Consider the following 14,160-nt stretch of genomic DNA (forward strand, 5'->3'; position numbering starts at 1 on the left):
ACCAGCAAGCAGAAACAAGACTGATCAGTTGTCAGCAATGGCCACTAACATCGTTGACCAGCTTCTTGCCACTTAACTGTGATATCAAAAGACTAACTTTTCACTTATTATTTATTTTTAAGGTATTTACATGTTTTTTTTTTTTTATTGTGTGTCTTAGTGAGAGTTGCTATTGTTATGATGAAGCACCATGGCCAAAGCAGCTGGGAAAGAAAAGGTTTATTTTCCTTATGCTTCCACATCACAGTCCATCATCACAGGAAGACAGGGCAGGAACTCAAACAAGGCAGGGAAGGACCTGGAGGAAGGAGCTGATGCAGAAGCCATGGGAGGGACTCTGCTTACTGGCTTGTTCCTTATGGCTTGCTCAGCCTGCTTTCTTATAGAACCCAAGACCGCCAGCCCAGGGATGGCATCACCCACAAAGGGCTGTGGCCTCCCTCATCAATCACTAATTAAGAAAATGCCCTACAGTCAGATCTTATGGTGGCATTTTCTCAATTGTGGTTCCCTCCTTTCAGATAACTCTAGCTTGTGTGTCAAGTTGGCATAAGACTAGCCAGCACAATTGTGTTTATATGATGTGTTTGCATGTGTGTTTGTATGATATGTATGTTTGCAAGTGCATGTGTGTGTGTGTGTGTGTGTGTGTGTGTGTGTGTTTAGGTCAGTAGACACCTAGTGGAAGTTGGTTCTCTCCTTCTCCCATAGCACTTCTACATAGCATTTATTCATAGTTCAGAATTCTGGTGGTCAGGCTTTGGGGGAAGGTGGGGACAAGCACATTTACCTTGTGATCCATCTTCTTGGCCCAAGAACATCTTTTCAGAACTTTGGTTCCAGAGTGCCCGTGTAGCAGAGGCACAGAAGGCCGTCCCGGGAGCCCATTCATTTTTCATTTGCTGCCTTTATGTTCTTCAGCTATTAAATAGGAACAAAAAGTGTTTTCTTTTCAAAGTCTGTACTTAGCACACTGCTTGACTCAGCAGCTATTCATTAAATTATAGCTATTATTTTTATCTGTTAAAAGGAGATGGCACTGATAAGTATTTTGAATTCCCGGTAATGGGTTTCTCCGCCGATGCAATAAGCCAGATCAAGCCGAATTAATAAAACCAGGTTTAATCTGAGCAAGGCACTCCCCGGTGATCTTGGGGAAAGAAGAGAAATCACACGGCAGGTCTATGGATCAGAGGTGGCAGGCTTTCTGAGGGGCAGGGTTTGGAGAGTGGGGAGGGGGGCACTAGCCCCAGTTACCTGCTTCTGTCTCCCTCCTCCTCTCTGTTCCTCCTCCTTCTCCCTCTCATTGTCTGTAGCCCTAACCGGCCTAGAACTTTTTGGGAACTCTCTATGTGGACCGGACAGGTCTCTAATTTGTGTAAATCACCCCTTTTATGCTTCCTGAGTGCTCGGATTAGACATGCAATCTTTTTAAATTTTTTTTTTTAATTTATTTTAAGGTAGGGTCTTCGTTATGTATCCCACTCACTCTGGACTCGAATTAGGGATCCTCCAGTGGCCATCCTCCCTAGTGCCAGGATTACAGGCCTGTTCGTCCAGTGCCGGATGTGAAGCCGTCTTGTTTTTGTAGATAGAATCCTACTTTTTCAGAGGCAAACCGAGTCATCGTCTGCCCAGTGCAGGAGAAATGCCTCGTGCATTCTGCTAAGAGCGGCCTCGCACTTTTCTCTTGGTTGGGGCTGCTCATTTTTAGGTTTATGGGTATTTTTCCGTTTGGCAATCTGAGAGCACCAGGCTGGGGAGCAAGCACACCCACCAAGCCCCGCCCGGGCCACCAAAGATCGCCGGGACTCAAGCGCTGGGTCGCCGCAGGGCGGACCAGCCAATCAGAAGAAGTTTGGCCCTCTGCAGTTTCCGTCCGCTCACTAGGAGGCGCTGCGGCGGCCGCGGCGGCCCGGGCTGTCGCGGGCCGGGGCGGTTGGGGCTGGTGGCTGCCGCTGTCGCGGCCATGGAATGGAGTTCCGAGTCGGCGGCCGTGAGGCGGCACCGCGGCGCCGCGGAGCGTCGGGAGGGACCGGCGGCCGCGCCGCAGCGGGAGAGAGAGGCCTCAGCGCGGGAGGATGCGAGCGGCGGCGGGCGGACGCGGAGGAGGAGCTCGGAGAGCGGAGGCGCAAGCCGGGGCGCGGGGACCGCGCTGTCCGAGGCGCGCACGGTGCTGGCGCTCGCACTCTACCTGCTCGCCCTGCGGGCGCTCGTGCAGCTCTCGCTGCAGCGGCTGGTGCTGAGCCGGACCGCAGGGCTCCAGGGCGAGTTCGACGCGCACCAAGCCAGGTACGGCCGACCGGCCCGGCAGCGCGTCCGCTGCTGCCTCAGGCGGGGGAGCCCTGGGTCCGGGAGGCCGGGGTCGGTGAGTCCCGCGCCCGTGAGCCCCGGGTCAGTGAGCCCTAGGCGGGTGAGTCTGGCGCCGCGGTGCCGGGCACTTGTATACTGAGTTCCGGGGTCCCTGGGCGCACGTGGGTGGGAAGTGGGATGGTCCTGCGCGTCCCTCTGGGTCTGAATTGCCGGTATCCGGGGCTTGCAGGCTCTCCCTTTCGCTTTCTCGGGGTGGCCAGGTGGATCGAGTCGGCTTTACCATCCACTCTGCCCCGATGTTAGCACGCCCCTGTCATCCGTCCTCCTCTCTTTCTGGAGCAACTTCCACTTCTTTTACTTCAGTCAGTTCTCTGAATTTAAAATGAGACGGGAGTAGGGTGTATGTAACCAAGACTACCTTCTTTATAAAGCCTTTTGGGGATGGTGTTGGAAAGGGGTGATGTAGTGTGCTGCCTTCCCAAGCACCCAGCTCCCAAATCCGAAAGCTGTGGACACTCCTTAGAGAACACTCATTCAGAATTTTGCCGACAGTTCTGAAGTTCGCAGATGGTCTGTGGCTCTTCTGTACTAGGGATTGTATAGTGTTCAACCTTTTTAAACGACCTCGGGTGTACATGGGAAGGTGAACTCTTTGATAGTGTAACTTGTGTCTTAAACCAGATGAATCCTTAGCCCGCAGAAAGTTTTTAACTGCGGCTGTGTTTTAAAAGCCACTTCTTTGGATGTAACGTGTTGGAAACTTATTTTCTTAACGGTTTTCCATGATTTTACTCATCATCGGTTTCTGCTGCTTAGACCCAGTAAGGAACAATCCGTAAGTGGCCTGTGAAGTAGTATTTTCCTGTCTAGCCTTCAGCAGTCACACATATTGAATATAAGCCCTAGTCTTGGTACTGATTTGATGTGGGGTCAATGGAGGAAAAAATGAAAGCATTAGTTCCTCGGATGCAATATGCAGTGATGAAACTTCCAGGTAATTTTCTTGGGATGTCTGAATTTTTTTATTTTTATTTTTTAAAGCGCCTTCAGTCCCGGCACTTGAGAGGCAGAGGCAGGCGGGTCTCTGAGTTCCAGGCCAGCCTGGTCTAGATAGGGAGTTCAAGGACAGCCAGAGACCATGTCTTGGAAATGGGGGAGGGTAGTGCATTTTTTTTTTCTTTATGTGAGAAGTCAGAAGAACTAAACTTTCTGAGGTAGGAGGGAAGCATAGTGGAAGTTGCTCCAAGATTTGTTCATTTTAAGTTTGCAAGAGAGTGTCATCATCATCCTTTTGATTTCTTCCAGGGATTATCTGGAACACATAACAGCCATTGGTCCCAGGACTACAGGAAGTGCCGAAAATGAAATTCTGACAGTGCAGTACCTTTTGGAGCAGATCAAACTGATTGAAGTACAAAGCAACAGCCTCCACAGAATTTCAGTAGATATACAAAGGCCCACAGGTTCCTTTAGCATTGACTTCTTGGGAGGTTTTACAAGCTACTATGACAACATTACTAATGTTGTGGTAAAGCTGGAACCCCGAGGTGGAGCCCAGCATGCTGTACTGGCTAACTGTCACTTTGACTCAGTGGCAAACTCACCAGGTATGTACTTGTTTTTTAGTCATTTATAATCACCACAGCCCAGAAAGTTTATAAACTTAGCCCTGGCCTGTTTGAGCAGTTGTGGGGACCATTTTTCCTAGACCAACACTTTCTCATTGTGATGGGAGGCAAGGTAATTAATATCAGTTTACAGTCTAACAATTTAATATTCTCTAAAGTTCATTATTATTATTACTATTGTTATTATAATTATTAAACAGTGCCCTACGAGCCCCATGAGAATACATGAGATGTTTTTGGTAGACTGAAGTAGCCTTATTCGTTTACCAATGCGTCTGTCCTTTTGTAAGTGCTTACACAGCCAGGGTTATAGTAGCCTTTGGGTGTACTGGGTAAAGGATCCCTGCATTTAAGGAGTACATGGTTTGGAGGACATTACTTCTAGCAGTTTCCGTCCACTGAGGATGTGACATACTGGTAGAATATTTAACATTATGCTCTGAGTAGACACTGGCAAGATAGAGAACTTGATGTGACTGACATAATGCATATTTGTCAAATCAGCGTGAATCCACTAAATTGAACTTTTTTTTTTTAATTTAACTTTTTATTGATTCTTTGTGGATTTCACATCATGCATCCCGATCCCACTCATTTCCCTGTTCCATCACCTCTACCCTGTAGCTGGAGCTATCTCCAGTCCTGCCCAGGGCCGGCAGCCACTCAGACCCAAATAAACACACAGACACTTACATTATTTAAACTGTTTGGCCTAATGGCTCAGACTTCTTGCTATCTAGTTCTTACATCTTAAATTAACCCATTTCTATCAATCTATAAGTTGCCACGTGGCTCGTGGCTTACGGGCACTTTACATCTTGCTTCTCCTGGTGGCGGCTGGCAGTGTCTCCTGACTCAGCCTTCCTCTTCCCAGACTTCTCCTCTCTCTTTGTCCCGCCTATACTTCCTGCCTGGCTACTGGCCAATCAGCACTTTATTTATTAACCAATCAGAGCAACACATTCACAGCATAGAGAACATCCCACAGCACCACCCCCTGCCCTTGCAACCTTACCACAAAACAAAATTTAAAAGTAAAACCAAAAAATAAAAATAAAATAAAACAAAAACACACACACGTACACACAAATCTCTTCATGGAAGCTGTACATGGCCCAGTGAGTCACACAGTGTACCCTTTAGTTCATATATCTTTACTTGGTAGTGTTCATTGCTATGAGTCATTGGGAACTTGTTTTTTGTTTGTTTGTTTCTTGTTGTTGTTTGGTTTTCTGAGACAGAGTTTCTCTGTGTAGCTTTGCGCCTTTCCTGGAACTCACTCTGTAGACCAGGCTGGCCTCGAACTCACAGAGATCTGCCTGCCTTTGCCTCTCGAGTGCTGGGATTGAAGGCATGCGCCATTGCTGCCCGGCCTTGTTGTTGTTTTTTTAATATAAGATTTCTCAGAAGCATATTTTCAATAGTTTGAATAGTTTTTTCATGTGTCCTGAGCCAGGCTCTGGGCCTCTTTCTCCTTGCAGTAGCACCAAAGAGTGCAAGCTGTATTGGCAAGGGTAATGGTAAGAAAAGCATTGGAAACTTTCCTTAGCTGTTTTATAGGGTATTGGTTGAAGTAAGTGTAGCCAAACTTAAACCAAAAGAGGCATTATGCTTCCACCTTAATCTCAGGGAAGAGCATTATAGTCAACAGCAGTAGCTTGGAGGTAGAGAGATTCAGTTTGCTTGAAAGTTGGAGATCAAGTTTGCCCAGAATGTGGAGGTACTGATGTAGTTGCGGACTACAAGGATTCTCTCTTGCTTTTTAAAAAAAATATGTATTGATGAAATATTTATTTTATTTATGTGTGTGTATCTGTGTGTTTGTATGCCCACATATGTGTGGGTGCACTTGGAGGCCAGAAGAGGGTGTCAGATTCCTTGGAGCTAGAGTTTAGGCATCTGTGAGCAGTGGTACTGATGCGGATTCTGGCATCTGAACTGGTCCTCATGATGGAGCAGCAAACTCTCTTAACTGCAGAGCTCCAAGGATTTGTTTTTGTTTTCCAAGACAGGGTTTCTCTGTGTGGCCTTGGATATCCTGGAACCCACTCTGTCGGCCAGGCTGGCCTTGAACTCAGATTCTCCTGCCTCTGCCTCCCAAGTGCTGGAATTAAAGGCGTGGGCCACCACCACTGCCTGGCTCCAAGGACTATTTTTTTTTTTTTTTAATTTGGAGATGGTGATGTTTTTGGAAAGTATATAGAGTGAAACAAAAATCACTATTGAAATGATAATATCTGAAGTCTGCTCATTGTACTTAAGTCCTGAAATCTTTTATCATGTAAGTAAATTTCCATTACTCTCTTACAAATGGCCTCATGTCTAAAAACCAATAACTTGCATTATCTCTAAAATTTCTTCTTTATATAATCATGTAAACATTCACAAATAAAACATGCAAAAAAAACCAAAAAAAACCAACCAAACAACAACAACAAACAAAAACCCCAAAACCAGCTAACATAGGCAGGTAAGAATAGAAAGTAGAGCTTTACAATGGCATCCTGAGATTTTAGACTTAAGAAGACTCCTTTTCTGGCTGGTCACCTCTGATCACACAGAGCTGGGGTAGATGCTGGGCCTCCTGGCCAGGAGGAGAATATCTAAGTATCATTAGGTCTTCTTGGGCTTATTGCCTAACTTATTCTTTAACTTTTTAACTGTTAAACAGAAAAATGATAGTTAATTTCCTAATAGTGTTGCTCAAAGGATTAAGTGTAAGCAAAATATTACGATAGCATCTCTCAAGGAAAATCTTCCTTGATAACAATTATAACAGTACTTATTTCTGGATTACTTGAATGTATAGCAGGCCCAATATAACCATCTAGAGTTACATAAGACATAAACTAGCCTTAACTTGATGAAACAATTTTGTGACTGGACATTTCTTTGTATTTAGAATATATGCTTTGCTTTTTCAGAAATCAGTATCCACACATTCATTTTTAAAAAGGCAGAAGTGCCTTAACTTAATGCTAGGGACACTAGACAAGGCCACCCTGTGCTCATTATTAAGATGCTTAAATTGGAAAGGGACACATAATGCTGTGGTTATTTAAGAGCATTGTATTAGAAAGACTGGATATATAGATATCAAACAAATGTAGAAACACCCTAATTTTTTTTCTTTACCTCTCATAATTCTTATGTGGAATGGATGGATCCTTGTAAGAAAAGATAAATAAGAAAAAGCAGACATGGCTATTCCATGTGCAGATATACCAAGGAAAATGAACCATTTCAAAGAGGTGCTTCAGCTCTCTGGCTTAAATCGTGTTGTCATCAAAGAACAAAACTTCTTTTGAAAAGTGACAAGACAAAGGGAAAGAACTAGGTGTGGGGTGTAGCTTAGTAGGAGAGTGATTGCCTGGTCTGTGCAGCACCAAGTTCCATCCTTAGTGCTGGGAAAAACCCAAATCGAAGCAGAAAAGGGGAAAGGACCTGGAGTCTGCGGGCAGCAAATTGTGGAGCTGACATGTATGGGAAGGAAAGCCTAGTAGGAGAGCTTGCCCTCTGTAGGCTCTTCAGGGTCTAAGGTTGTCTTTGAAGATTGACCTTCGTTCTTCCTGGTAGAGGGGGAGGAACACCTGCATAGGCAAATGCTTTTAGGCAAATGGGAGGAGGGCAGAGAGCCTCACTGTATTTCCTTCTGGATTTCTGAGTGCCAAATAGCCTTGTGTTCAGCTAACATATTTTGAATGACATTTTTTGCTGCTCTTCACATAGTGCCAGGTGTACAGCTTACATGTGGTGTCCACTAATGAAAAGATTCTTTGGAGAGCCATTAGAATGCCCCCCCCCCCTTTTATACAGGGTCTCTTGAACTGGTCTCATACTTGCTATGTAACTGAGGATGATCTTGAATTTTCTGATCTGAGTGTCCCACCATGCATGGTTTAATTGACTAAAAGAGACTTTTGGTTCTTTTCAGATTGAACCTGTGGCTTCCTGCATGCTAAGCAATGCTCTGTTTCTAGTTTAGAAATAATTTTTTTTTTTTTTTTTTTTTTTTGGTTTTTCGAGACAGGGTTTCTCTGTGTAGCTTTTCGCCTTTCCTGGAACTCACTTGGTAGTCCAGGCTGGCCTCGAACTCACAGAGATCCGCCTGGCTCTGCCTCCCAAGTGCTGGGATTAAAGGCGTGCGCCACCACCGCCCGGCCTTAGAAATAATTTTTACCTAAAATTTTATAGTACACATACTGATAGTGTGAAAGAAATACCTACTAATAATAAGCTAAGAGTAGCTTTTCACCCACTCGCCAAATTCAGTTTTCAACTGAATCCTTTCAGTGGATGAACCCATTGAAACAAGAGTGAGTATTTATGTATGTGTGTGCACGTGCTGGAGCTGGAACCTGACACCTGTACTTGCTGGGCAAATGCTCTACCACTGAGCTGTAGACATCCTGAACAGTGTCGTCTAGGGTGGCCTGAGTCTTACCAGCAATTCTGCTTTAGCCACCCAAGGCCTGGGCCTGAAGGCCTTCAGAGCTCTGTTTGTTTTCCTGTGAGTATTATTTTAAAGTTCTCAGCAATGTATCTGGACTCAGGAATTGATACCAGTTAGTAGTAATGTTACCTATAGAAGACCTCATTTATCGTCTCAGGTCTGCTGTGTGGTGCCAGCTCATTGGTAAAAGAGACATTTGAGTTATTTTGGGGTGGCTTCAATTTCAGGGTTGATTCTAAATGGAAAGGGATGTCAGTTAATCACTCAGCTGTTACTGTCCTCTGACTTTCACTTTCTTAAAGATATTTTGACCCTTTCCTGGGTCTTTTCTAAGACACTAGAACCATTAAAATAGGGGAATATGAAGGGGGAGTTAAATTTGTCAATCAACCGTATAAAGGTAAATGTTTTTCAATTTCACTTTTACTTTGAATAAAGAAAAGTGTTACTGTTTGCTTTTTATTTTTAAAGAACAGTTTCAAATTAAAAAGAAAATATTTCCTCTGTTTTCTGAAAAGTGGTACACATTAGCTATATCAGCTTATACTCCCTGCTCTAATTAATAGTAATCAAGTAGCCATTATTTTGTTTCACTCTGACTAATGACTAAAATACAGTCCAATAATCACTAAGAGAGGCATCATTAATATTGTTTCTTTTTGAGCAGAAGTGAGGGTTAGAATTTAACAGAGCCTCAAAGCAAGCATTTTATTTTTCCTGGTTACAGAGCCTTCCCTAAGTTTTCAAAGAGAAAGAAGGAAACTAAGGTGGGATATTTCCCAAGGGCCAGGCAATGGGCGTTGTCTTGTATAATCTGTACAAAACCTGTGAGGTGGAGCCGGGTCTGCGTCCTAGACCAGGAAGTAGTAGATGACACTCTGCTCTCAAGTCCCCACTGAGGGCTGTAGCACCGTGTTTCACCGTGCCTCACCGTGTGTGTGGACACCCGGAAGTGCTCCTGCCTGAGTGAGGGTAGTGCTTACTTACTCCAGATGCCTTTTAAACTCCGTTAGGAGAAAAATCAGCTCTCTGGAAGACAGACTTGTTTATTGACCCCCAGTGTGCCTCCCGCTCTCTCCCAGTCCAGTCTTCTTTCCTGCTGCAGCCCTCCTCCTACTTGGTTATTTTGAAGTGGCTCTCTGCTGCATTGGCTCCTCTGTATTTCAATCTGCCCTGGTGAAGGATGAGGACCCTTTTGAATGCTAGCAATATCATGAGCTACTTCACTTAGAAAACGTAGCGATAACTTTTTAGTGTCGTCAAATAGCCAGTTAGTTCCTTTAACTACCTCTCACAGTGCTTTTGAAGTCAGCACATGGGGCCCAGCAAGATGGCTCAGTGCTTAAAGATGCCTGCCACCAAGCCCAGCTGCCTGAGTTTGGACCCACTGATGGAAGGAAAGAATGACCTCTCCAAGAGCGTCCTCTGACTTGCATGTGTGCATAGTGGCAAGTGTCGTGTCCCCACCCCACCCCCGCCTGCACACAAAATCAGTCCATACAAATGTCAAAATAATGGATTTCATTATTCTAAAAAATCAGAGCACTAGAGCTCTTTTTATAGTCTTTAATCAATGTGATTATCTGATGGAGAGCTGGAGTATTGGACTGAGTGCTGTACCTTTTCAGTGCTGTGGCAGGCCCAGTCAGCAGTTCCCTCTTCTGCGTCCTGCCGTTCAGGGGCTGCCTTTGTGCTTTTCCAGTACTTCATCCCTTCAGAAAAACCTTAGAAAGTGTTACTCCCCTCAGTGTAAACTTCCATCACAGAGAGTTACATCCTCTGTAAACATGAAGTGTTGCAGCTTTTGTGATTTTGAAAGTCAGGGAAGGGGTAGAGTGGAGGAAGCCATAGTACCAGAAGTGATAGCATCCCAGAGGATGGTGGAAGAGGATAAATTCCATGTGTCTGTGCTCCTAGCTGGTTAACGTATCAGCACAGCTATTGAGTGGGTATTGATTGTGTCATGGAGCAGACTAGGATCTTAACGGGCCTTGTCTCTGTCGGGCGTAGTTGTCACCCCACGATGACAGTTATGCTTCTGATCATGCAGCTGTCATGATGCTTCTCTGAGGGGAAAGCTGCATTCCACACCAGTGGTGGAAAGTACCGAAACTGAGAAGTGAATCTGTTTTTCTGACGCCAAGGTGCCAGTGATGATGCAGTCAGCTGTGCAGTGATGCTCGAGGTTCTCCGAAGCATGTCAGTGTCGTCAGAACCCTTGCAACATGCTGTGGTGTTTCTCTTCAATGGTGCTGAGGAAAATGTCTTGCAAGTAAGGTTTTATTGTTTTAAATATTCGAGCTGGTAATAATGAGAGTAATAATGATTGGTAATGATGTGTTTTATTAGTAATATAAGTAATGTCATTAAATAATATGTAAAACCAATACTGTACTTAGCAGTACTTTAAAAATGTCCATGAATGCAGACATGCTCAGTATGTTAGAAATGCAACTGAGAACAGCTCATCTTGCTAGTATATGATGCTTTTGTTTATTTTCACTTTTTGTTTGTTTGTTGTTGTTTTTTTATGGTTTTTTTCCAAAGACTATTTCTTTGGTAGCCTTGGCTGTCCTAGAACTAGCTCTGTAGACCAGGCTGGCCTCAAACTCACAGAAAACCGCCTGCCTCTGCCTCCTGAGTGCTGGGATTAAAGGTGTGCGCCACCACTGCCTGGCTGTTTTCACTTTACTTTTTGAAACAGGGACTTGCTGTGTCTCCCACGATGGCCTGGTACTTGTGATCTTCTCGACTCAGCTTTCTGAGTGCTGGGATTACAGCCATGTGCCACTATGCCCAGAAAAGGGTTTGATTCAAGGGGCTTTTTAATGTTATAATTACTCTCTTCTGACTTTTAACCTTCGAGTTTCAGAGAGGTGATTTGAGGAAGGTACACAGCAGAAATGCCCAACTATATGGATTGCCTCTCCTGTATTTTCCTTTTTTAACTTTTGCATATTCTCACAGTGACTTCCCACTTGGCCAACCGAGCACCATTTATACAGGATGATGCCTTAGAGTCTGCCTTTGAGAAATGTTTATTTTGCCCTCATAGTCCCCACCTTTCCAAGATAGCCATTCGGTCATGCAAATAAGCAATATAAAAACCTATTTCAACCTACATTTCTTTCTCTCCTCATTAAGGCCAGTCATGGTTTTATTACTCAGCATCCCTGGGCCAGTTTGATTCGTGCATTTCTTAACCTGGAGGCAGCAGGTGTCGGAGGGAAGGAACTTGTATTCCAAACAGGTATGTGAGGCTGTGCGCTGAGCATTTCAATGCAATTCTAATTTCATGACAGTGGAAAGTTTTTCAGGTCAGTAATCTCTTTAATGAGCACTCTCTGGAATGAGATTTATTTTTAAGATGTGAGCTAATTTTAATTTGTCTTTGTGGAATTTTTTTGGTATGTACGTGTGTGGTATATGCACATGTTTGTATGGGTGTACGTGTGTGTGTGTGTGTGTGTGTGTGTACATGCTTGTGGTAGCTAGAGGTGTTGATATCTATCTGGTGTCTTCCTCAGTTGCATTCTATCTTATTGAGACATGGCCTCTTGCTGAACCTGGAGCTCACCCATTCAGCTAGGCTGGCTGGTCATTGAGCTCCAGCAGTCTTCCTGCCTGTCCTTGTTAATTTTTTTAAACAAAATAATGTGATCAGCATGGGGCTCCTGTATAGTGCTTATTATATGCAAATGTTATTTGAAACATCTTATGTACATTAAGTTAGTTAGTTTTCAAAGCAACCTGAGGAGTACATACCGCTATACTTCTACTTTATAGATGAAGATAGAGACGGCAGAATTTAACTTGTAAGCTTTTATGGTTGATATAGCGTGGTATAGGAACCTGAGTGATTCAGGCTCAGACTTGGTTCCGAGCCAGTAACTGGATTGTGGTATGTGCTGGTCGTCTCCTCTATTGTTTCGACAACACGACACAAACTGGAGTTAACTGGAAAGAGAGAATCTCAGCTAAGGAACTGCCTCCATCAGACTCGCCTGCGGGCATGTCTGTGGGGATTTTCTTGATTAATGATTGATATGGAAGGGCCTAGCTCACTGTAGGTGGAACCACACCTGTGCAGGTAGTCCTGAGTTTTATAAGAAGCAGGCTGAGCAAACCACAGAAAGCAAGCCAATAAGCAGCCATTCCTCCATGGCCTCTGCTTCAGATTTTGCCTCCAGGTTTCTAACTCGAGTTTCTACCTTGGCTTCTGTTGTGATGGACTCTGTAACCTGTAAACTAAATGAACCCATTTCTCCCTGCAAGTTCCTTTTGGTCAGTGTTTTATCATAGTAGCAGAGAAGCAAATGAGAACATCATATAAAATGTAATAAAAATATGTAATGCTTTACATTATAACAAAAAAATGTAATAAAAATAATATTTAGCGGGGCGGTGGTGGCAGCACTTGGGAGGCAGAGGCAGGAGAATCTCTGAGTTTGAGACCAGCCTGGTCTACTGAGGGAGTTCCAGGACAGCCAGGGATACACAGAGAAACCTTGTGTCAAAAAACCATTAAAAAAAAATCACCATCGTATAATGGTGAGTGTTATTTTTATTGATTATGGATGATTATAAGGGATTTGTTGTGTATCAGGCATGGGTGTTCACATGGGTCCATGGAATCGACATAGAGGCACCTCAAGGATGATTCTTAGCCTTTTCCAGCTGCAGGGGGTATTGTCTCTCCAGACTGAACCACTGTAGCTTAGCAAAGGGCCCGTTTATTGTTATACAATTCACATCTTTAACAAGTTAATTTCTACCCAAAACCTCTTATCTAAGCCCCACAAAGGGACAATGCCGAATGCAAATTCTCAGTAAAGGAATACCACAGTACTCTGGATTGTTCCTAAACCAAGTCTGCATAGGCTTTGAATCCCTAGGAAACTTAGATAAGACTTCAAGCAGGAGGTAAGGAGACAGGAGGTAGCAATCACAAAAGGCAGATCCAAGCTAGGTGCTAACACTCTGGAATCTAACCAGTGGCAGCTCTTCAGGAATTCCCCCAACAGGGATTTAAAATGATAATTATTAATTAAAATGAGAAATTTTACCCACAGTTTAAGGAATTTAGTTCCATCACTGAATTCTTTTGAAAAAATCAGAAGTGGAGAGCAACCATTTCTATTTAGTAGCTCTCTGGTAATTATATTTAATAGCTGGAGAGAGTTTAAATTTTAGGCTGAAGCTTTCCTGAAGATGAGACGATATAGTCAATAAATACCATATCCTTGTTATCCTGGTAGAACCTAAAGCTCACAGATTTGCTCAGCCAAGGCCTGTTAAGACCTGACGTTGGAAAGTCCGTCTCTTGTCCTGCCTCTGCTAGAAATTTGGACAAAGCATCACTAAGTTTTAGCCACACACAAAGCTTCTGCAAGAGCTGCTTTTGTGTTGATGTTTTAGTCAAGACGGTCTTACTTGGTATCCCTGGCTGCCCTTGAACTCTTGATCCTTCTGCCCCTACCTTCAGAGTGCTGGGATTATAGCCATGTCCTACCATGCCTGATTTGCTAGGAGTCTTAATGGTGAGTAGTGTTTTGGGTGAGATGGGCTAGAGGAAATGACTAAGGTGATAGAAACTTACTTTGTAGCACCTTTAAAAGACATGGTAGTGCTTACGTTTTGAAATTACACTAAGTACTAAGTGTTTTTTGTAACCTAAGCAGTACCATATTTCAATACTCTCTCAAACTTACTTTATACTCTTAACATTAAAAATAGATCTGTATTGTGCTTCAGTTACACCTTTAA

The 14,160-nt window shown here is 43.9% G+C and overlaps 1 protein-coding gene and 1 long non-coding RNA gene across 6 annotated transcripts in view; one reads left to right on the forward strand and one right to left on the reverse strand.

Annotated features, from left to right (window-relative positions):
* Positions 1–204: 204 nt before the first annotated feature.
* LOC128095057 (uncharacterized) lies at positions 205–1,821 on the reverse strand. Its single transcript, XR_008213140.1, has 2 exons — positions 1,490–1,821; positions 205–921 (listed from the first exon to the last, which is right to left on the reverse strand). It is a non-coding gene; the product is annotated as an uncharacterized LOC128095057 (long non-coding RNA).
* A 75-nt stretch (positions 1,822–1,896) lies between these two features.
* The window catches only part of Ermp1 (endoplasmic reticulum metallopeptidase 1), a 63,804-nt gene continuing 51,540 nt past the window's right edge, over positions 1,897–14,160 (forward strand). For 2 of the 5 annotated variants that reach the window (XM_052713734.1, XM_052713736.1), the window contains exons 1-4: positions 1,898–2,292; positions 3,619–3,920; positions 10,539–10,666; positions 11,539–11,644. In XM_052713734.1, coding sequence (XP_052569694.1) covers positions 1,970–2,292; positions 3,619–3,920; positions 10,539–10,666; positions 11,539–11,644 — 859 coding nt within the window. In that variant the 5' untranslated portion in view covers positions 1,898–1,969. Of the gene's footprint in view, positions 2,293–3,618; positions 3,921–10,538; positions 10,667–11,538; positions 11,645–14,160 lie in introns of all 5 variants that reach the window. The other 3 variants (XR_008213139.1, XM_052713735.1, XM_052713733.1) reach the window with 2 other exon arrangements.

This window comes from Peromyscus californicus, unplaced genomic scaffold (assembly GCF_007827085.1).
Source record: "Peromyscus californicus insignis strain IS unplaced genomic scaffold, ASM782708v3 Scaffold_4__1_contigs__length_199733344, whole genome shotgun sequence".
In the NCBI taxonomy this organism is placed as follows: Eukaryota; Metazoa; Chordata; class Mammalia; order Rodentia; family Cricetidae; genus Peromyscus; species Peromyscus californicus.